Source organism: Schistocerca cancellata, chromosome 5 (assembly GCF_023864275.1).
Source record: "Schistocerca cancellata isolate TAMUIC-IGC-003103 chromosome 5, iqSchCanc2.1, whole genome shotgun sequence".
NCBI lineage: Eukaryota > Metazoa > Arthropoda > Insecta > Orthoptera > Acrididae > Schistocerca > Schistocerca cancellata.
This window is the reverse complement of record NC_064630.1, coordinates 325,170,058-325,193,253: the sequence shown is the minus strand read 5'-3', so window position 1 is coordinate 325,193,253 and position 23,196 is coordinate 325,170,058. Positions and strand designations below refer to the sequence as shown.

At 38.3% G+C, this 23,196-nt stretch overlaps 1 protein-coding gene across 3 annotated transcripts in view; it reads right to left on the bottom strand.

The window, feature by feature from the left end:
• LOC126188867 (metallophosphoesterase domain-containing protein 1) overlaps positions 1-23,196 on the bottom strand; it is a 68,500-nt gene that overhangs the window by 1,016 nt on the left and 44,288 nt on the right. For all 3 annotated transcript variants that reach the window (XM_049930517.1, XM_049930519.1, XM_049930520.1), the window contains exon 4: positions 10,285-10,511. In XM_049930517.1, the coding sequence (XP_049786474.1) occupies positions 10,285-10,511 (227 nt within the window). The remainder of the gene's footprint in view (positions 1-10,284; positions 10,512-23,196) is intronic.

The following is a 23,196-nucleotide window of genomic DNA, read 5'->3' as shown; positions in this document are numbered from 1 at the left end:
CAGGGTGCAGGAAACAGTGCTGCCTGATGGAACTGTAGCGTCACGAGGCTGAGTAAGGGAAGGATCAGTGCACAATGAGGGACTGGAGGCAGTAGGTTACTGTAGATCCAGATGGCCCTAGTTGTGAAGCAGCTACTGCTATTGAGCATGTTTTGATGAATGATTGGTTCCAGCAATTCAAAACTGGGAGTGCACAAACCATACTAGGGATGGTGTTCATCTTTTATCTATTAAGGTGTATCGAAACAAATACTGTTAAAGATGTAGTTCTTGGTTAGCTCTTCTATATGTAAAACTTGACTAAAAATCATTGCTAACATCTTAAAACAGGACTACAATTTTTACATGTCCAACTCTACATGGTTGAGCCAGCAGTAAGGTTAGTTTTCTGGAGCGCTATATTGATAACAATTTTCATAATTTAGGAGAAGACACGTAGGCAACCTTTTTTTTTCTCTCTCCTTTATAAGTTTTTACATTTTACTACAGCTGTTCTACTACAACATAATGTTTGGTCATTACTGTAAGTCAGACATATAAGGAGAAAGAAGGTATGGACTGGTGGATTACGTGTGTTGAGATTACTCAGATGGTCCATAAAAACCCATTAGAGACAAATGGTCTGCATTTAAGATTCAGTCCAAAATGCAGTTAATCTGTAATGAAGATTCAGTTTGGTGAAATAATGGAAGAGGCTGATCAAAGTGCATGTTGCACTAAATAAATATTAACTGACCAATCATTTGATAGGGAAAAAAATAGAGAATTACTAGAAAAATGATTGCAGTAGACTTGAGATTGAAGCCACTAACAAGGGAACCTCACCATCGCTCCCCCCTCAGATTTAGTTATAAGTTGGCACAGTGGATAGGCCTTGAAAAACTGAACACAGATCAATTGAGAAAACAGGAAGAAGTTGTGTGGAACTATGAAAAAATAAGCAAAATATACAAACTGAGTCCATGCGAAGATAAACATCAAGGAAATCTTAACTCAGGAGCACCGTGGTTAACATGAGCAGCTGCGGGACAAAAGGTCCTTGGTTCAAGTCTCCTCAAGTGAAAATTTTTTCTTTATTCTCGCAAAGTTATGATCTGTCCCTTCGTTCATTGACGTCTCTGTTCACTGTAATAAGTTTAGTGTCTGTGTTTTGCGACCGCACCGCAAAACTGTGCGATTAGTAGACGAAAGGATGTGCCTCTCCAATGGGAACCGAAAACATTTGATAGTGCGTCACATGACAGGAATATGTTGTCGACCCACCTAACTTGTACACTTGGCGAATGGGTAAAAAGATTCTTCTACATTGCCCGATTTAGGTTTTATTGTGGATGTGAGAATTACTCCCAAAAAAGTGATGAAAACATAAGAGTTTGTCACATAAACTGCAACAAATGAATCCAACAGTTTCACAGTCGTACACTTTTCCCTGTGCTCTGTCAAAATATATGTTTTTAACGTTTTCAAATTTTTCCGTGTGTAGACCGTCAAATTCTGCATATGTCCAAGCAAATTTGAACATGTCCTGGAATTTTGGAGAGCGAAGTTGATTATGTTTGAGTGCCTGAACTTTGATAATTGTCTGAAAATAAAAAATAAAATTTTATGCTCTAAGGAAGACTTGAACCAAGGACCTCTCATTCCACAACTGCTCACCCTAACCACAGGACCACGGCACTCCTGACCTCAGAATATCCTTCATGTTGCCTATCTTCGCATGGACTACTCAGTTTGTATATTTTTTTTCATAGTTCCACACAACTTCTTCTTGTTTTCTCGATTGATCTGTGTCCAGTTTTTCAAGGCCTATCCACTATTCCAACTTATAACTAAACCTGAGGGGGGTGCGATGGGGAGCTTCTCTTGTAAGTTACAAAGTTCAATCTGCTATTATTTGCAAGAGGACAATACCCCATTTCTGTAGATTTTTTAGGACACATATGTACACAAGTTATATGCTAGAAATGTTTAATATCTCCTGTACACACTGACAAGTGAACCACCTTTACATTAAAGAAGTCCCTAACCTCTGGGAACTTTTTTGTAGATGTTAACTGCCATGTGTCTTCCTTTGCAGTGATGAAAATATTTGGAAAGTAATAGTAAAACAAGTAGTTGAACGATGTTCAGGAATTATATCTGGTTTAAGTTCAAAGTTATGTGACAATGTACATTTTCAATATGTACAAAAACAACTTCCCCCCTTTATAATAAAGGCAATGGTTCAGCTGTTATGGTCACGTGTGACAATTATGAAAGCTCCTCTCCGATATATGAACTGCGAAGATTCCCCCAAAAATGACAGCAAAAACATATACACAATTCCTCTGCAGTTCACAATTATGTGCCTGGCAGAGGGTTCATAGAATGACAATGTTATTTCTCTTCTGTTACACTCACTAACAGTGTGCAGGAAAAACAAGTTCTATACGAACTCTGATTTCTATTATATGATGATTATTCCTCCTTATGTAGATGGATGCAAACAAAATATTTTCGCAATCAGGAGAAGATCCTGCCACAGCAAAAACAGTTTTTTTCATGATGGCCACTCCCAATTCACACATCTGTGGCACACTCTCCCGTGTTTCATGATAATACAAAATGAGCTGCCCTGATTTGAACTTTTTTGATGTCCTCCACACTCACACTGCATAGCAGTACTCTTAGAAGAGGGCAGATAAGTACGGTGTAAGCAATCTCTTCCGTAGAACTGTTGCACTCTCTCCATGTTCTTCCAATAAATTGCCATCTTTGGTTTACTTTCCCCATATTATCTGTGTGATCATTCTAATTGAAGTTATTCATGATTGTAATCTCTAAAGGGTACATTTTATTTTAAGTAAAAGGTTTTTGTTGCACTATTTATTTACACTGACGACCCAAAACATTATGACCACCTGCTTCGTAGCCAGTTTGTCCGTCTTTGAAATGAAATACATCACCGATTCCCTGTATCGGGGCTCCAATAGTTTGTTGGATTTACGTGGCATTAGATGTCTATACACAGGTAATGTAATTCGCATAAATAATGGGCCACTGATTTGCAAACACGGTCATGGCACCTGATAGTGGCCCAGATGGATTCCATAGGATTTACACAGGTGAATTTGGTCACTGAGACATCAACATGATTTCACTGTAATGCTCCTCAAACCACTGTAGCACATACCTGCCTCCAAGACAATTATACTGCTGAAACATGACATCACCATTGCAGAAGACATCGAGCTTGAAGGGAGGCAGATGGATTACACCTGTCAGCAAGTCTTCGATTACTACCAAAGGTCCCATGCAAGTGCAGGATAATGTCTCCCATAGCATAATACTGCTCCCAACAACCTGTGTCTGTGGCACAATGCACGTGTGGAGCAACCATTCACCTCAACAACTGCACTTGTGGAGATGACCATTGACTTACTGGAACAAAAATGTGATTCACCTAAGAACTGATCAACAGTCAAATCCCAATGGTGTCATCCTGTACCCATTGCAACTGTAACTGATGAACCCATTGCAACTGTAACTGATGATGTCCTTGGGTCAACATGTGAACATATGCTGTGGAGCTCCATGTTCAATAATATATGATGAACCGTGTACTCCAAAACACCCGTGCATGCACCAACACTGTGCTCTTTCAGCGGAGATGTCACAGATCACCAGTATCCTACTTTATACAGCAGACAAGCCTCCAAAACCCACATTCTGTGAAAAGTCATGGATGTCCAACCATTTAGTGCTGTAGTTTTGCAGTCCTACCTCTTTCTGTAAATGCTCGTTCATAGGCTCTGTGTAACAACAAGCTGCCCTTTGTGAAAGTTAGTTATCTCAATGGATTTCCCCATTTGCAGCTCATACCTTTGCTAGAGTGATCTCCTGCCTGCGTCTGCTCCACTTACATACTTTTCTTACCATGTCACGAGGTGGCATCCAACGTCGTGGTGGGCAATGGTCATAATGCTTTGGCTCATCAGTATACATACTTACACAACAAGCTCGTTTTGGCATTTTGCCATTATCAGGTTATGTTTAAGTTTATGACGTTGTCCATATGGCATTTTTGAGCGTAAATGTCAGTTGTCTTTTTATTATGATATGATCACATTGTTTACAAGTTTACTTTTTTACTTGCATGATCTTATAAAGTTATTTTGACAGCTTTACTGGAGGTTAAGCTGTCCAAAAATAATTTTATAAGAACATCCAAATAAAAAGTAAACATATAAATAATGTGATCACATCATAACAAAAAGACATTTATGCTCCAAGATGCCATATGGACATGTCATACCGGCCAAGATGTATGCTTAACATTGGCAAAACATCAAAATGATCTCATCGTATAACTTGTATCACTAAGAGTAATTATAGTACAGCAAAGTAGATGACTTAACACTTTTCGTTAATTAGAGTCAATTGTCACTTACATTGTTTAAATCATTCAGCAACTGGTTTTGATCACCTGATATCTTTACGAGATGGTAAATGACAGCATCATCTGCAAACAATCTAACAGGGTTACTCAGACTGCCTCCTAAATCATTTATATAGATCAGGAATGGATTGAGGTGTGCTCAGATTGTCTCGTAAATCGTTTATGTAAGTCAGGAATAGCGGTAGCCTTATAACACTTCCTGGGGGAAAACCAGATATTACTTGTTTTACTCCATGACCTTCGTTCAATTACTATGAACTGGACCTTTCTCAAAGAAAATCACAAATCCAGTCGCACAACTGAAATGTAAGCACTAAAATATTTTTGGGAATCAAATATTGGCATTGTTTGTTAGATGCGTTCTGAAACCAGAGGCATTTGATATGGGGAAACTGGACCCAGTGGACAAGTGGTGGAGGCTAGTGCCCTAAATGCTGTCAATTTCTCACTGTCAGAGGTGTCATGTAGACAGGTGATAGAGGCAGCAGAGTGTTTTCAGAAATCTGTGTACAGGAGACATTCATATCACCACTCTAATGTCAAGGACAGCCATGTCCAGAAAATATTTTATCTGATAGTCATAACTAGCATGAAGGGACAGTTTAACGAAAACTGTCACAATAAATTCGAATTGTGTAACTACATCCTATTTCCTTGGAATGTGTGAAAGATATAAATACAGAAACTGGCATAATCAAGTGTTCTAAATATGTTACATTATGTTTTCTGAAATGCTCCACTCCTACAAGGAATTGCTCATTTTTGCATCTATGGAATGAAAAATGGATATAATTTAATGAAAATGTTTCTTCAAAGCATGTAATAGACAAATATAATCACAATCATATTTAACAAATTTACACATAGGCCTATATATTGTATTTACCATACAAGTACTTCTTTACAGAATCTCCAGATCTCTGCAGCTTTTTATCTTCCTGCACAAATTTAAAAAATCCTTTGCAATTGTAATCGAAACTGATTTCAACGGTAAAGTTTGATTTAATCAGTTCTAAGGTACTATTGTTTCTCTGATCAGTATGCTTATTTCTCACAAGAGATCCTGGAATGTTTAATACAAAGCCTATGGTTTTACTTAGGTTTGGCATATTAACTTGTTTTGTATTTTTAAATCTTTAAAAATTTTAACCCAACTTTTTCTGTTGTTCCTGTTTTCACCACACAGACTTTTGTGCACTAGAAAACTAGATGCCTAGTGACTACACAAATCAGTACATTTCATGTTGACTGTCCTACATTTTTTATTCCTGCCAACTTAAACAAACCCCATCAGTACTATCTCTTTTGAAGTGTTGTGAAATATTGTCATGTTTTCTGAGTCAATGGAGCAATAAATAATATAATAAGTATGTTTAAATGTGAATGTCTCTACAATCCACTTTTGTGAGTCCTTGTTACTTCCGTTGATTATTCATACCATAGTTGCTGATAGGTATGAGGCAAGCCAGTTATGAATGGGAAACAAGTAAGTATTCCCTCTCTCATGAACCCTCAAGACACATAGGCTATGTCATTCTTTCTCCTCTCCTCACATTACCTAGAGCCAAACCGTACTCTTTCTGCAGAAGCACGAACAGAAAAAAATAGTATCAATTATTATGTGAAAACTTTTTGAATCTTTCGTTCAGGGAATCTCAACTATGGATGGTACTTCACTCGATTAAAATTCATAACAGTGAGTACTGACAAAATATATGCAAGAATTTGATGGGAAATAGAGGAGCCAGGAGCATTAAATAAAAAAAGTGAAGTAATGCGGGAGATCCTCGAAAATACAGAAGATTTTGTCACCCTTGCCTTAAGATCAATGGAAGAAAAAAAAGTTCAAAGTTTGCAACATGTCAACTTTCGTGAAAAGTATAACAGACCTATTATGGATTCCGGGTGAGAAAAGCTGTCTCATAAACACTTCTCTAGTGGCAGTTACGAACATTATAAAACTCTCATAACAATGTTGCAAATGATCACCTAAGGGATCTTCGTAAAATCTCACTGAAAGTCTTAATTCAACTGTGAGACCATGGAACAAAAATGTTGTGCATGTGCTACTACGCTTTCAAAACTGGAGTATTAGAAACTATTTTCTAATCATGGAATATCAAAAGCTGATGTTCTGAAGAGATTAGGAATCAATTCAAATTGCAAATGAGAGACATACGCATGAAATACTGATTTTCAAAATATCTGTAAGAGAGACACATGCAGCCATTAATCAGATGATATATATGGAGCAACAAAATATCAGCTGTAAAAATTGCTGGATAGAATTAAACACAAATTGTACTTTCTTACAATAACTCTTTTTTTTATATACCACAATTTCTGGAAATATGCATGAGCAGTTATGTTACAGTTGTTTCCAAATAGTTTTCTCCTTGGAAATTAGCACTGCCAACATAGAACTGCCCTGTATGTGTTCTCCTCTTAAATGGATAAATTTAAAAGTAGTCATCAGGTAATAGATATGAAGGAATATTCTTCAAATTTTCCCGTTTCCCATGAATAGCACAGGTTATGGTGCAATTTACAGTCAATTAAGTGAAAAAGGAAATATTTGAATGCAAACATTTTAGCTGGTTTATTTGTGGATGACTTATTTAACAACACACCTGCTCCCAGTACTGCTGATCTTGATTAGGGAACCTGTAACTTGCTTGCCTTCTCCTTGCCTGCATCACCACTTGTTTGTACTCTGTCCAACTCCAAAATAAAACCTGAAAATTATCTTCTAAAACCTGTCATTTTCAGTTTTAACACCAGTATACCCCAAATTGCTGTAGGAAGCAACTAATATAACAAACCAAATTTTGATAAGTGGCTTGCACACACAGTTTTATATAGAGTGTACCTATGGCAAGAATTGCCATACAGCATAACAACATTTATCTGATCTGTGTCCAGTTTGTTTCTAGAACAAAGTCTGGCTTCGCTTAGAAAGATACTAAAGGGATGTAATTACTTATAATGCTACTTCTATGCTTAGCTTTCACAGCTCACTTTTCATTATCTGCCTGTTATCCCTCCCTATTCCTAACAACAAGGTCATTGTAACAAGAGTGAATACTGTAACATCCAGTTCCACAAAAAATAAACATAAAATATGGTGCCTTATTTAAAAATGCAGACAGAAATTTGCTTACCACTTTCCTGATAGTCTCCACTTCTCCCAAACTTGACTACGTAAGCAAAGACCAGATGTGGTTTAAATTCATAGAAATAGTATTAACAGCAATTGAGAGTTTCATATACAGCAAATAAACAAGAGACGGAACAGATCCTCCTTGGTACACAAGACAGGGTAGGACACTGCTGCAGTAGCAACAAAATAAGATGCCAGATTTAAAAGATCACAAAATCTCCAAGTTTGGCTAAGTTTTACAGCAGCTCAAGATTAAACACAGAATTCAATGTGAAACGTCTTCAGTTGTTTCCTTAATGAAACATTGTCTCAAAATCTGGCATAAAATAAGAGATTCTCATCATATGTAAAGTATACAAGCACAAAGACACAATACCTCCACTGCACGATAGCAATGGTAATGTTATCAATGACAGTGCCACTAAAGCGGAGTTACTAAACATGGTTTTCTGAAATTCCTTCACCAAAGAAGATGCAGAAAATGTTACAGAATTTGAATCCAGGACAGCTACCCCGATATGAGTAATTTACAAGTAGACCCCCTCAGTATAGTGAAACAACTTAACGTCAATCAATAAAGGCAAGTCTTCTGGTCCAGATTGTAAATTAGGTGGTTTCCTTCCAGAGTATGCTGATGAAATAGCTCCATTTTTAGCAATCATATACGACCACTCACTTGACAAAAGTTTTGTATCTAAAGACTGGAAAGTTGCACAGGTAACACCAATACACAAAAAATGAAACAGAAGAAATCCATTTAATTTTAGACTCATGTCACTGACACTGACTTGCAGTCGGGTTTTGGAACATACACTGCATTCAAACACTATGAAATGCCTTCACGAAAACATTCTACTGACAACGCCAGCATGGATTCAGAAAATCGTTCCCATGAAACACAAATGGCTCTATATTCACAAGAAGTAATGAGCTCTGTCCACAGGGGATCTCCAATTTATTCCAGATTTCCAGAAGGCTTCTGACACAGTTCCTCACAAGCATATTCTGATCAAATTGGATGTTGCGTGGTGGCATTCATGATTTTTGATAGAATGGTCACATTTCATACTAACTGCTGTGAAGTCATCAATTGAAACAGAAGTGATATTAACAAATGATTTACACAATCCGCATTCCTTAAAAAATTCTGTTAAATTTCAGTTACACAATAAGCCATACAAATTAAAATGTTGTATTGATTCAACTATATACTGATTCAACTATATACCTAGTGACTACAACCATGAACAACTGAAATTGGTACTTCGCAGAGAAAACATTATTGGGAAGTTGAAGCAAAGACTGTATTTTATTGACAGAACCCTTAGATGATGCAACTTACACTATGATACACTACACTAGTCCATCCTCTTCTGGAGTATTGTTGTGCAGTATGGGTTCCTTACCATATAGATTTGATGGAGGACATGGTAAAAGCTTAGTCTTCATTATCACAAAATAGGGGAGAGTATGTAACAGATATGATAAGCAAGTTGGGGTGGCAATCATTAAAAGAAATGTGTTTCTCAGTGTGGCAAGATCTTTACAAAAAATTTCAATCGCCAACTCTCTCCCCTGAATGTGAGGATATTTTGTTGATTCCCACCTGTGTAAGAAGAAACCACAATTGTGAGAAAACAAGAAAAATCAGAGCTCGCATGGAACGGTCAAGAAACAATCAAAGTGGTACTGTGAACTCTCAGTGGTACTGTGAACTCTCTGCCAAGCACTTAAGTGTGAATTGTTGGATTGTTTCGGGGAGAAGACCAGACAGCGAGGTCATCGGATTAGGGAAGGAAGTCGGCCATGCCCTTTCAAAGGAACCATCCCGGCATTTGCCTAGAGCAATTTAGAGAAATCACAGAAAACCTAAATCAGGATGGCCGGACGTGGGATTGAACCATCGTCCTCCCGAATGTGAGTACAGTGTGCTGTTTAAGTGTGAATTGCAGAGTAGTCATGTACATGTGGATATCTTTACCATGTTCCATTTTTTTTACTTCGCAGATCTGTAAATTCTCAAGCCCCTAACTGTTTCTTTCTTTAGCATTTTGCAAGCAGCATTTTTGGATTCAAGCATGGGCACACAAGTACAGACAAGGGTATACTCCTCATCTTCTTTGCCTCTCCAACCCTTCTTCACATTTTGTCCTTATTTTTTCTTTTGGCTTTGAACCTTACTGTACTTCGCTCAGATTCTTTTATAGTGCTGTTGTGTAATGATGACATTTCTGTCTTAATAGTTGATTGTATACTAATTTTCAAGTGCTGCACTGAAAGTGGACATAGCTGACACAAGAAGTATGACTGTTGTAAAAATTAATAAAGAAAAAGTTCACTTTAATTTGTCATTCACAGAACATGACAAATACTGTTTCAAATTGTGGAAATTCATCTCAATTTAGCAGTGTGTGTGTGTGTGTGTGTGTGTGTGTTTTATTTTTTTCTCCTATCCTTGCATGAAACTGCTTTGCATTTTCTCCTATCCTTGCATGAAACAGCTTTGCATGACAACGTTAGCAACTTACTAGACATATTTAACACTGACAATTATTAGAAGGCCTTTTCTATTTAATAATATATGTTTACCAATTGAAATGAATGTGTTCATGAAAGCTGTTTCAAGAGGGCAATGATTTTGGAGTTCAGGTTAAAATGTTTATAATTATATACTTAATAATTTTACCTTCATGGATGTGTCCAAAAACATGGTATTTTGGCTTCACTCTCTGCTGAACAGTTGTTAGCAGTTCCACACAGCCAGCACGCACACCTGAGCAGCATAGATCACCATGACCAATTGGTGGTGTGTGCGTAACAAGAATGTCTGTGTCATCAGGTATTTTATTCCACTTCTCCAAACATGGCGCTCCTCGTGGGACATTGAAGGCCCACTTGCAAAATTCAGGCTGCCTGCGAAGAATTCAAATTCGCTTAGTTTCATTTTAAGAATAAGGAAGAAGTGAATGGAGACGGAATGTTGTTACATCATTTTCAAAGATCCTGATATTTTTCTTGAGCGATAAATAAAAATTTAAATGTCATTGGGTATTTGAACTTCAGTACTCTTCAGTTTTTGAATAAAGTACTGTTACACAGCAGTAACATATTACAGAAAATGTAAAAAAATGTTTTCAAAGTCCTCTCCAGCCAACTCCTCATGTCACAATCAAAATGACAAACAGGCACAAAGCAAACATTGCGGAACTTGGAACAAGTTCCGAAGAGATTGCCTCACCCAGAGCGAGCAAGAAGCTTTAAGTGTAAACTCAGCAGATTTGTTAGCTACGCAAGAAGAAGCCATCACGTCATTATAGCAGCTAAGATTGATTTAGTATGGGAGAGTAGAAATTTGACAAGAACACCTATCAGCTTGCTGATACGGTAAGCTGAAGCCCTGAAGCCATTCTTGCGAAATAGTGTGTGGTGAAGAGCACTGATGAGTCCAGAACACATTCGCTTGTCACTGAGCAGACATTATGTCACTGCCTCAAACCAGTAGTAATAAACATTCAGACTTCTGAGCTTTTGTGTTCATTGTTTATGCTGCAGTAAACCAACTAAGAAGCCAAGCCTGCAATGCGCACAGACGATTTCCACCTCCGAGACTGCCACTATCTGGTCAACTAGACTGATGCTGTGAGCTGCCGGCCTTGCAACCACTGATGAGAAGGCTTGGAGACTCCTACCTGCAGCTTGCTGAGTTGAATTGATAGTGCTTAACGCGTTATAGACATGTCCCAATATTTGGGAGACACGCTAACCACTGCTGTCCCCAAATGATAGTTGTATGCAGTCACCGACATCCCCAACCTTCCTTGCTGCATGGGTTATGCTGTGGACAATCTCCACACCAGGCAAAGCTGCTGAGAGATCGCCTAATCACAACCACTTTGACATCAACAAGGGTGCTCTGGTAATTTGCAGTTTCCATCTGGGTCTGCCTTGCCTGTCAAATGGACTACACCATTTGCCCATGATGCCTACCACCCCAATACCACTGTGATTATGTAAGCTGCAAATTGAGGATGATGCCCATTGCAGTTCACTGAGACAACATCAGAAACTTCTGAAGTTGTGACACAGCACCACCGGCAGCCTGGGTGCCGACACAGAAGAGAATATATGACTGTAAATTTTAATGAATGAATTCTTGTCCCGCTAATGTTGTGTCATTAGCATCCAACGCACCAACTGTCCTGCTCCACCGCACTGCACACACTGTCATCCTGACAACACCAGAGATCTCAGCTGGGCCAACACAGTACTCATTGCGCTTACAAGAATTTCCTTTATTTAGCAGTTTAATGTTTAACAGCAGTTACATAGCCCCATTTCAAATGCTGTCAGCAGGTGTGGCGATCATGATCTAACTGATCCTCTGGCTTATTAGTTATGTTTTTACAATACAGCGCCACTAAGCAACAACATAATAAAATGGAATGTTTTTTGTGTAGCTCTAATCCCAAGGCTATAGACATTTCTGAACAGTTTTTCTCTACTAAGCAACTACAGGCGTTTGAAAATGTCATCCTTTCAGTTAGAATGGCATATAAGAAAACAAGCCTGCCTTTGGGCATATTTTGTTAAGTATATGAATCTCTAATGATTAGTATGGTCTTCATTTCACTGAATTCCTGTGTATCCAGTTATCTTCTGCCTCCATATCATTTAGACTTCTTTCTCTGCTCAGTACATTTATTGAGCTGCTTACTAGTGCTACAGTAGTCATATAAGATGAATATACCTCTCTATTATAAGCTGTATAATCTTTTTGTGAGCAAAAGTTAAAAATATTTGAGACGCTACCTGCTTAGGAGCATAATCTGAGGTGTATCTGAATTTATTTTCTACCACAATAAATATAAAATAAATTTGGTGGTCTTTAATGCCAAATGTTCTGCTCCTTTCGGAATGAACAGTAACATGACCTATACAACTGCAAATGTGTCTTGCTTAGAGCAAACCCTATTTGCCTCTGTTCCTTGCAAACACATTTTAGTCTGTGAGTGTGCTGTGATTTTAACTTCTTAACATAAAACTATACTCTAATGTAAATAAATGTCAATAAATATTAAATGAATTTTAAGCATCCAACACCCCCTGCACAGGAATCTGATGCAATAGTTCAGGCTCTACTCGTAGCCATTCTCAATAACATTTTCTGTTAGTAACTGATCTGCTAATTCTCCACAGAAGTTCTCACACACACATTTTAGCAGTAGAAACGATTAAAACTGTCAAAAGTGTGTGTGCAGAATACTGTTCATATTCATCCACATCAAAATGCAAGGAATGCTTTGACACAGAGTGTTTTTACTGATGTACACATTTCAATCCATTTATTTTTTACCAGTTCTAACTGAACAGTGGTAAACCCAAGTGCTGTGCACTATAAACACAGTATTTCCACATTTTGGTAATTATTCTGCAATCTTTACAGCTACATGGGATAAACAAATGAGATCTGGATGTTCCTAAACTTGAAAGTAAAAACAGCTTTTCGAAAACATATCAGACATAAAGCTTTCCTCATGCAGTTCTTTGTGCACTCCTCCACTATTGCACTAACAATATCCTTCAGTACTTCAGCACAAACTTGAGATTGTGGTGCACACACTAAAAATTCTACACTTAACAGCAGAGATATTCATCTTCAGCAAGTTTCAGCACTGGGTGTAACTTCAATGTTACGAAAGAAAGAAAACATTTCCATTAAAATCTGTCAATTCCCCACACAAGAAATGTTCCCAAAATATGGGACTTGCCGTGTTCGAATGGTACACACAAAATTCTAAAAATCTTCAACACACACAAATATACTGACAATTTCAAACCTGCTAAGCCTACATTATTACTGATATCTCTCTATTACTATATCTGTCACAATAATTGTTTTTAATTTTGAATCCACAAAGAGACCTGCTTCATAATGTAGCTACACTATCTGATCAAAAGTACCAGACACCTATTAGTAGATATTAACAGGGGGTAGGTCCACCCTTCATATTTATGGTGGTTTGAAATTTGCTGGCAACTTCTTCAACAAGGTGTCTGTGGAGGAATGGCAGCTCATTCTTCCTCAAGAGGTGAAACCATAGAAGGTAGTGATGTTGAATGCTGGGGTCTGCAGTGAAGTCAATGTTCTAACTCAAAGGTGTTCCACTGGGCTCTGGTTGAGACTCTGGGCAGGCCAGTCTATTTCAGCAATATTACTGGCCACAAATCATTGCCTCAGAGATGCTGCTTTCTGACAAGGTGCAATGTCATGTTTATACAATCAATCATTACCTCCAAACTATTCCAATATTGCACACACAGTACACAATGCTGTAAAATGTGTTCATATCCTTCTACATTTGACGTTTTGTTAACACTTTGGAGACCTGCCACTTAGAAGAATATCGGGCCTACGAAACTAGTCATTTACAAAATTATTTAAATTGTTACTGGCACATATGTAATTGGTGTATATTCAAGGGTAATACATACTAAAAAAAAAAAGGACCAAGCTTCAAGATTTATTTTTCATATTTACTTTAGTTCTTTGATAGATTACAAATTTTAAAATGATGATGACAGAGAGAATAATTATCCTTCCAAGAAAAAAGTGTGAGGTGAGTTACTGAATGATATCTTCCTATTGAGTTTCCAAAATTTCTTGCTCACCCAGCAAATGTGACACATTTGTACCACAATTACAGTAAACTGTGAAAGCTAATGAGTACATGCACGAAATTACGTGAATGCAATCATACTGGCTCAGCCACTCGTGACAACAGCTATTACATTTGCTAATGTTTCTTTCTAAATAATTCTAGAAATTGACAACAGAAGGCAACACCAGTCAAGAGACAGGTAGTGAGACGTCCGTACATTGTTCTCAAATGACCAAGTCTAGTTTTCAAGCAATAAGTGATTCATGCATTGAGAAAATTGCAGCCCAAACTGTACTCAAGTGTGGTCTTCTAAACACAAAGTTGTAGCCCGAGCTAAGCTTGGACTTGGTCTCCAAAGTATTAAGTGCGATAAGGGGACCACAACCTAACCAAGAAAAACACACCCAAACCACAACACAACCTCCTCTGTACTTCACTGCTCCTCCATACTTCACTGTTGGCACAAAAAATGATGTCAAGTAACATTCTCCAGGCATAAACCAAATACAAACCTTTACATGAGAAAGCCACAGCTCGATTCATTACTCCAAATTACTTGTTTTCAGTCACCCACTGTCCAGTGACAGTGCTCTTTCCACCTCCTCAAGCACTGCTTAGCAGTGACTACAGAAATGTGTGACTTGTGAGGAGCTGCTCAACCATCATACCTCATTTCTTTTTGAACTCCCTGTGCACAGTCATTATGCTAGCTGGACTGCTAGTAACACTCCGAAACTCACAAACGATTCCTTCCATTGATTCCATCCAATGAATAGTCCACATTCAAAGTTACTGAGCTCTGCTGACAGCCCATTCGACTGTTACTGCTTCTCTAGGAACAACACAATACTCCCAGAATCCTTTTATTCTGGCGGTCCACCTCTCATGACATTTAGTGATAGACTCTTCATTACACAACATTGTCCCGATATTTTTGATCAGATAGTGTATGTGTACAGTGATGTTCACTACCCATAAACCATCATATGGCGAAACAGAGTTTAATTGAATATCGGCTTAAATAAGTTGTACAGATAGGTTACCAAGCTGGTGCAGAAGTAGTCTTGTGACGTATAAGCATTCTTCCTTTTTTATTTTTACAACTTTTTCACTCTTAAAAGTAAAAGCTCATCTGCCTCAGTAACTCACCTGTAAGCTGGAGTTGATTCTTCAGAAATCTTTATCCTCTGTTGGAGTTTTATGACTCTTAAAGCAGCTACACAGTCTGTAATGCAAAGTAAACAAAACTGAGGCACTGTTCTATGAACTCACCTCTCCTTACTCTCTAGCAAATTGTAGTTTCATTCTCTGGTCACAGTCTTCCACAATGCTCCCCCCTTTTCAAGCAGCTCACCTAAAGCTCCTATTCATTTTTGAATAGTTTATAATGCATCTGACAATCCAAAGGCATTCTACCCTCAGGAAAAACTGGTCTGCTCTTTTTATTCACCTGTTTCAAAAATTGTTCAGGGACGGACTTTCATCTACTTAGCAATGTAAAGAGTATTGGGAAAGTTTTACAGTATAATACACAGATTCCTCCCCTCACCCCCAAACCAACTTTTGTCAAGTGAAGATCAGAGCTGCAACAGATCTAGAAAAAACATAAAAGCCTACTACAGTTACACAGTCAGAATAAATTTTGACTAATGTGCTAGAACGCTATCATGGTTCAAGAGCTAACTGAACAGTAACAAATTATGGATTGACAAAACTGAGATTTGCAGTAGGTGCTCTTTCATGTTCTACTTGCCTGAAACTTCTTTTAGACTCTAGCAACACACAAATCTCAAAAAATAATCTTCAGGAAAAGAAACCGCCATCCATAAATTGGCAGAGGTTGCAATAGGTATAGGGCTAATGTTCATATATTCACCTCCTGTTTTGAGACTTGGTTTGAACATGTCATTGTTACTGTGACATAACTATCTGTTTATTAGTTCCCATGATGCAGCAACATTCTCATACACGACAAAGGAAGAAGGCAGGCAAGAAAGGAAAGTGCTTGAGTCATTTCACTGACAATTCCTCCTCCAGTTCTAGCAAATAGATAAGGGTACCACAAAACTGCTCATATCTTTTTTTCCATTGATCACGGTGCTATCTGATGAACAGTTGTGCCAAAACTGACAAGAGGAGCAGGAGCTTTTTACCTGTATGAGTAGGCTTAGTCATGAGCAGAAGAAATCTGTTGCAGCTTTTCCACATGTAGCCTTTTACAGAACTTTCCCAGTATCCTTCCCAAAGCTGTGAAAGCTCCTAGAGCTCAGTCATCTTAGTATAACTATTAATTCAAGAGTTTCCTCCAGCTTGGGTCCACAGCTATAATAATATTATTGGAAGTGGTCATTTTTATGTATCTACATCTACATAGACACTCTGCAAGCCACTGTATGGTGCATAGAGGAATTTAACCTGTTAGTTGTTAGGAATAAAATGCTTTATCCTATTTCACTTCCACATTCATGTGCACTTGGAAATGTACGGCAGTCTCATCCCCTGAACACAGTTTAGAATATTTTTATATGCTTTTATAGCAGTGTAAAATTGTAACTGGTATGCTTTTAGGCACACTTGATGGTTACCAACTGGTAGAAATTGGCTGGCAGTGGAACTGAAATGGAATAAAGTATTTTGTTTCTATTGGCCTTTAAAATAAACCTCACTTCTTTCAATGAAACTGCAGCTGGTTTTTTCTAAGCAGAAACATGGATATAATGCTCCCTCTTACAATGTGAGTGAACCTGATCATAAACTGACTACTTGCCCTCTTTAACATTGCAAGTGCACAGCAACTCAGACACAACACAATATGCCAGAACCTGCAACATTTTTCTCCCGTAAAATGTAATGCACTCCTCTCTCTCAAAATGTATTTCCAAACAACAACATTTTTGATACACACATTTGTACTGGAGGTTGTGCATCCTTTCTTCCTTGAACACCACAGCAAAGTCTCTCAGCCACATGAGGATTTAATTTCAAACATGGTGTTGCTTGGTTCATTCCACTCTTTGCAAGAGATGAAGATCATATTAGTTGCTGGAGACAGTTCCATAATACTTGCAACAGAACAACTTCTCCAGCTGACTGTTGGATCTCATCATCCCTTGAAGATGTGCACTTTTACCTTCTTGTAGAGCCTCAGCAGTCAACAGACACTGTCTGAAAGACTTTTAAAAATTTATTTACAATTGCAGACTTACAATAGATTTGTGTGTGTGTGTGTGTGTGTGTGTGTGTGTGTGTGTGCGTGCGCGCCATACTTCCAAATATCTACAGCCAGTTTTATATTTGCAATTACAGACATGCTGTATGAGCCATCTGAAAAACAACACACGTAATATGCCAACTGAAAGTACTACCTTCAGTTTGGCAACACAGTATAATAACATATTCAAGTTACTTGGAAAAATACTAAATGTGTACTCTAAAAAAGGCTCTCAGAGATGTGATTAACAGTAGTTACATCACTGAAAGAAGTTCAATTATTGGTACTGACCACTTTCTTCTCATTGCCAACTTAATTAGCAGATGACACTGTATCCAGTGCATCTACAGGGAGTGGCAATTGGGGAGGGGCGGGGGGGGGGGGGGTAGAGACAGGTGCATTTCAGAGCCTATAAGTGGACATTTTTAGTAGCCATGGAGCAGTGATCAGTTTAGCATCACGTGTTTGTTGTCGAGGTGTTTTTTAAAAGTGGTGATTCCTGTGTTGCTGTGCAGCGGCAATTCCATAGGCATTTTAATTTAGGTTGATGAGGAAAAGTTCCAACATGCAACACAATTATGCTGTTGGTGAGTAACTTCAGAGCTACCAGTTCAGCATTGAAATGGAAGCTAACAGGCCATCCAAGGTCAGCCTGGATGCCAGAGAATATCGATAGAGTAAGAGAAGCTGTGGAAGCCAGTCCTTGGTGGCCAACCCGTAAACAAGCTGCTGCTTTGCATATGTCTGACTGCTTGGTAAGGCAAGTTTTGTGGTTCGATCTGCATTTCTATCCATACAAAATGGCTATTGTTCAGCAGTTAAAGCCCAAAGACTATGCAAAGTGAAAAGCATTTTCTGACCAAATGATTGATTTGATGACGAATGAAAAAATTTTCATGAGGCGCGTTTTCATATGGACCATTATGTAAACAAACATAACTTTTGTTATTGGTCTGCCACAAGTCCTGAAGAACTGCATGAACATCCTCTGCATAGTCCTAAGGTCACTGTGTGGTGTGGTGTAGCAAAAACTTGTATCACTGGACCATACTTCTTTGAAGAGGTTGGTCAAACTGTTACGGTCAATTTGTGACGTTATCTGTTGACGTTACAAAACTTCCTGATCCCTGAACTTCGGACAAAACACTTAGTGCATAGTAGAATGTGGTTCCAGCAGGATGGGGCAACTGCCCATACAGCCAATGAGGAGATGGACTTTTTGAAAAGTAAGTTTCATGGCCGAGTAATCTCGCACTTTGGGGATATTGCATGGCCAGCACACTCCCCTGATTTAATCGTTTGTGATTTTTTTCTTGTGGGGTTTCTTGAAATCCAGAGTTTACCCAAACAAGCCCGGCACATGGGCGAACTTAAGGTGGTCATAATTCATGAAATCACCAACCTGTCTCCAGCGATGTTAGGGAAGGTGTTTGACAGTTTTAGTGCGAGACTGAAAGAGTGCTTCATCACAGAAGGGCACCATTTGAAGGACGTCATCTTCAAATCTTAAACTGATGAAATCGGTTGTTCCAATGTCATTTTTTTATATTTCCATAAACACTGTTCTGTAATAACCAGTACAACATTTTTTATCACTCTTAACATTTGTGTTATTTGTACTTCAAACTCATCAGATCTTTTTGCCGCTCCCTGTACATCCATGAAATCACAATAAAATGGAACTAAAACAGCCACTGAAATGTTAAGGGTGACAGTTTGAAATAGTGTCATTTATGGACATGTTTGAAGCATTAAATAGAGTTATCTGGTATCTAGTGTTAGTAGTCAGAGAAGTCTGTGATAAGCAGTCCATGGTCACCTGTGGCTTGTTACGGAGTAATAACATTTTTAAAATTTGTTTGTTTGGTTTCTTTTTTGTAACCCCAGTTACATTGTTTCTGTGAAAATACCCTGACAATGATGAAAAGTCCTGTAAAACACAATCACAGACATATATTCTATAACACACACAGTAATGTAAGAACTTCCAGATAAATACAAAATTTCTGTGACATAGCTGCCATCTTTGCAGAATAAATTCAGCACAGTGATATGCCACTCTTCTATTTCATTCAGTGAACCCATATACAACGTGCACAATGATGAAGTCATCATCAGTAAACCATACTGTTTTTGTCACTGTTAACATACAAGTAACTCTGTGAGAAATACAAACCTGAGACAGAACAGAACATCACTGACTGCAAGCTTGAGGGTGAACAGGAAATGGACATTATTGTTGTCAACTGCAAATACTATTAATGAACAGGACAAATTTCTTTCCAAATAAGGTACATGGTGCATACTGCTGGAATATCTTCTGCGTTATATGGTTGTGGTCCATGAAACCTTTTCATTCCTAACGTTTCATCCAAAGCAACATTGACATCCTCAGAAGTGCTCAAGTTCCACGGACCATGATCATATAACCCAGAAGATATACAGGCAGCTGTGACATCCAGTCATGAAAGCCTTCATGTACAATAGTGCATACTGTCGACATACGCACTGTTATGCGGATAAAAGATAAATGGGGGTAAGAAATCAAATGAAATGCAATTACTCTGCAATCAGCCACTCTTTTTACCTTCCACCATTTCTTCAAATTGCTGTGTTAAGTAATTTTTTTATCAAAAGTTGCAAAACAAATTGCTTGTTCTTGTATCCAGGGTGTATACGACCAGGAAAAATTGGGAGATCCGGGAGAAACCCGGGAATTTTTTCATCCGGGAGAAAACTGGAGAAAATCCAGGAATTTTTTAGAACTCCAAGAATTTTTCATTGTTTTAGCTTTACGTTAAATTTTTGTAATTTTGACTGGTAAGAACCGATACTCTAACAAAGGACATTACTGTATCCCACTACTGCAGAATAATACTGCAGCAATAAAAGATGAAAAAGAGAAAGAAAACTAAAATGAAACTTAGGTTGCAAAGGAAATGTGCAATATACAAAAACAAAACACAGTGCTCATATAAGCATCTGTCAAGAGCTAAATGTGTCAAAGTCTTTAGGAAGACTATGCAATGCTTCATAACAACTAAATGCCTCTGATGACCGTGACGTCACAACTGTTTACATTCATTGGAGCAGTTGCGACCAGGCTCTTGCGCATGCGCAGTTGAGTCACATATGAGTAGTTCCTTATCCTGCTTCTGACTACAGAAGTGTGTCTGCTAGCTGTATAAGCAAGCAGCCAGATGCAACCCAGAAAAAATTTACTGACGCACTCAAGCTGCCCAATTCACACATGCACAACTGGCCTGGATCTAGGGGGCCGGGGAGGGGGGGAAGGTGGGGGGCAACTGGGATATTTGCCCAGGCGGCAATTTCAGGGGTTTTTGAACATTTTTGAACACATTCTAAGTTGATTTCTGACTGGATTATAAGTTGATTTTTGAATGCGTGCATACTGTACATGAGGTCTCTGCCAGGGGAACCCTCGTCGCATCTAGAAATAAACTTTCAGGCAGTAAAAGGTGACTGGGCTGAGCGGAAGAAAACTGAACGGGTGAATGCCAATCGCTGTTTGTTTATGTGGTTCAATGGTTTTGGTGAATGATCAGCATTGTTATAATTTCCAGCAAAATCCATAGGTTGAGGCTACCAGAATGGAAATAAACGACTAACAGGAATAACAGGCATGAAAGAAAATGTATTATCTCCTCAGTGTATCCAAGGAAATGAAATTTTGACAATACATTTTTGGCCAGATCGCTACACTAGAATGGAGAGCAGCTACAAAGGTGGATGCATTGTGCGTTCTGCACAGAGAGAGAGAGAGAGAGAGAGAGAGAGAGAGAGAGACAGACAGACAGACAGAGAGAGAGAGAGAGAGAGAGAGAGAGAGAGAGAGAGGGGGGGGGGGGGAGGGGAATGTTGCTGTGCTGCCAATTTCATTCCGTCAGTTCATGCACCCAGACAGCTGACGGCACGCTAGTATACAGATCGTTCCACAGTGAACTTGAAAGAACTGCATTCTTAGTAACGACAATCCTTACGCATGTCCACATGCAACCTAGCACAAAGAATTAATTAATGTCAAAGTCAGTCACAATGTTCCCAATTGTATAAAATATTGAGTTAAAGATTTCTCTACATTAAGTTCTATGCGGTTGAAGGCAAGAGACTCCGAAAGTAAAACAGCTGTAAAGAACACACACAAATCAGGAAAACCACTGCCTGTAGTAACAAGGTACACGCAAAACTTTCTTAAAAACTCTAATTTATACATGTGTAAGTAGTAACGAATATTTTTCCTATTGTATAACAGAAAGCAAATGAAAGCCCCGTGATGACGCTGAAACCTCAACGAAACATCTCTGGGTGATAGCACAAAAAGAAACAATTGTGTTTTGCTCAAGGCAGATCCCTTCCAAAAGACCATATTATTTGTAGAGCAAACACAGATGGAAGAGCTTCAGCCTCAAGATGATACACACACTATTTTGTCAGTAATCACGACGTAGCTCCATTCTTTCTTTAAATACTCTCAATGTTTAATGTTCCATCTTTTAAATGACAAAAATTTGTTTCGTTAATCAAACGAATTTTTGCATTTCTTACATTAGGCACACACAGCGATTGAATACATTTAAAGCATTTTGAAGTTTTAATAATTTGTGACCGTAAGGATATCAGAAACAGACCATTTAATGTGTTTTTAGTAACACATTAAATGATCTGTTTCTGATATCCTTATGGTCACAAATTATTAAAACTTCAAAATTTTCTTTCATTGTGCAACCTGCTATGGCATTATAGTATGTGTACTTAATTGAACAAAATATGTTTTATGAAAAAAGCGGCATTGTTACGAGGTCAAAGATGAAACCTGAGCTACTAATAATTTTTTATGCTACTGCAGGCACATTCACACAAATCAAGTCATAAGTAGCAGTAACTGGTACTTACATACTTCACAGCAAGAAATCCACACCTTCGTCTTCGCTGAATCAGACTCAGCAAGATTTATGACGAATGGTTCCACAACCATGTCCCTGCCAATTTCCCTTGTAATCTTCATCTTGCAGTTTTTCTGTGTGTCTTACTCAAGCTGCCCATGCAGATGTTGAGATGATGTCTATTGTCTATGTGTAAGTCTCTCAACATCTCCAATTTTGAATGTATTTTTCTTTTCTGCACTATTTTCTTTCACCTGAGCCCATACCGGCTCAATTGGGTTGTAATGGCAATGGTATGGGGGTTAAGCTAATGATACGATGTCCATACTGCTTTCCAATTTTGTCTATCTCATAAACTCTGTATGCAGACTTGTGTTGAACCAGCAATTCCACTCTGGTATGTGAAGAGTCATGAGGTATTCAGTTAGATGACAGCCATGCAATAATGTCTGCCTTTTTGGAGTTCCTATGGAGTTCTGCTCACTTGCACTGAGCGGATGCTCGCAATGTCCATGACTATAACTGAAGACGCAGGAATATGCGGCAATAATTGTTGTGTAAAACACCTTTTGAAGATGCTGTACATCATTTCAGAGTGATAATCTTCAGAATTCTTAGCCTTTGACGCCTTAAAAATCAGCTTACTCTGGGAAATAAAGCCAGTATCTGCTGATCCGACATGAAGTACTATAATTTATTACCCTTACCAACAGTAACTATTAATCCTCTGTACCCATAGCTCATTTTCCAGCACATAGCCCTTGCGAGTTTATGACTAACAAATGTTTCACCTAAGTAATAAATTAGAGGTGTGCCATCTTCTT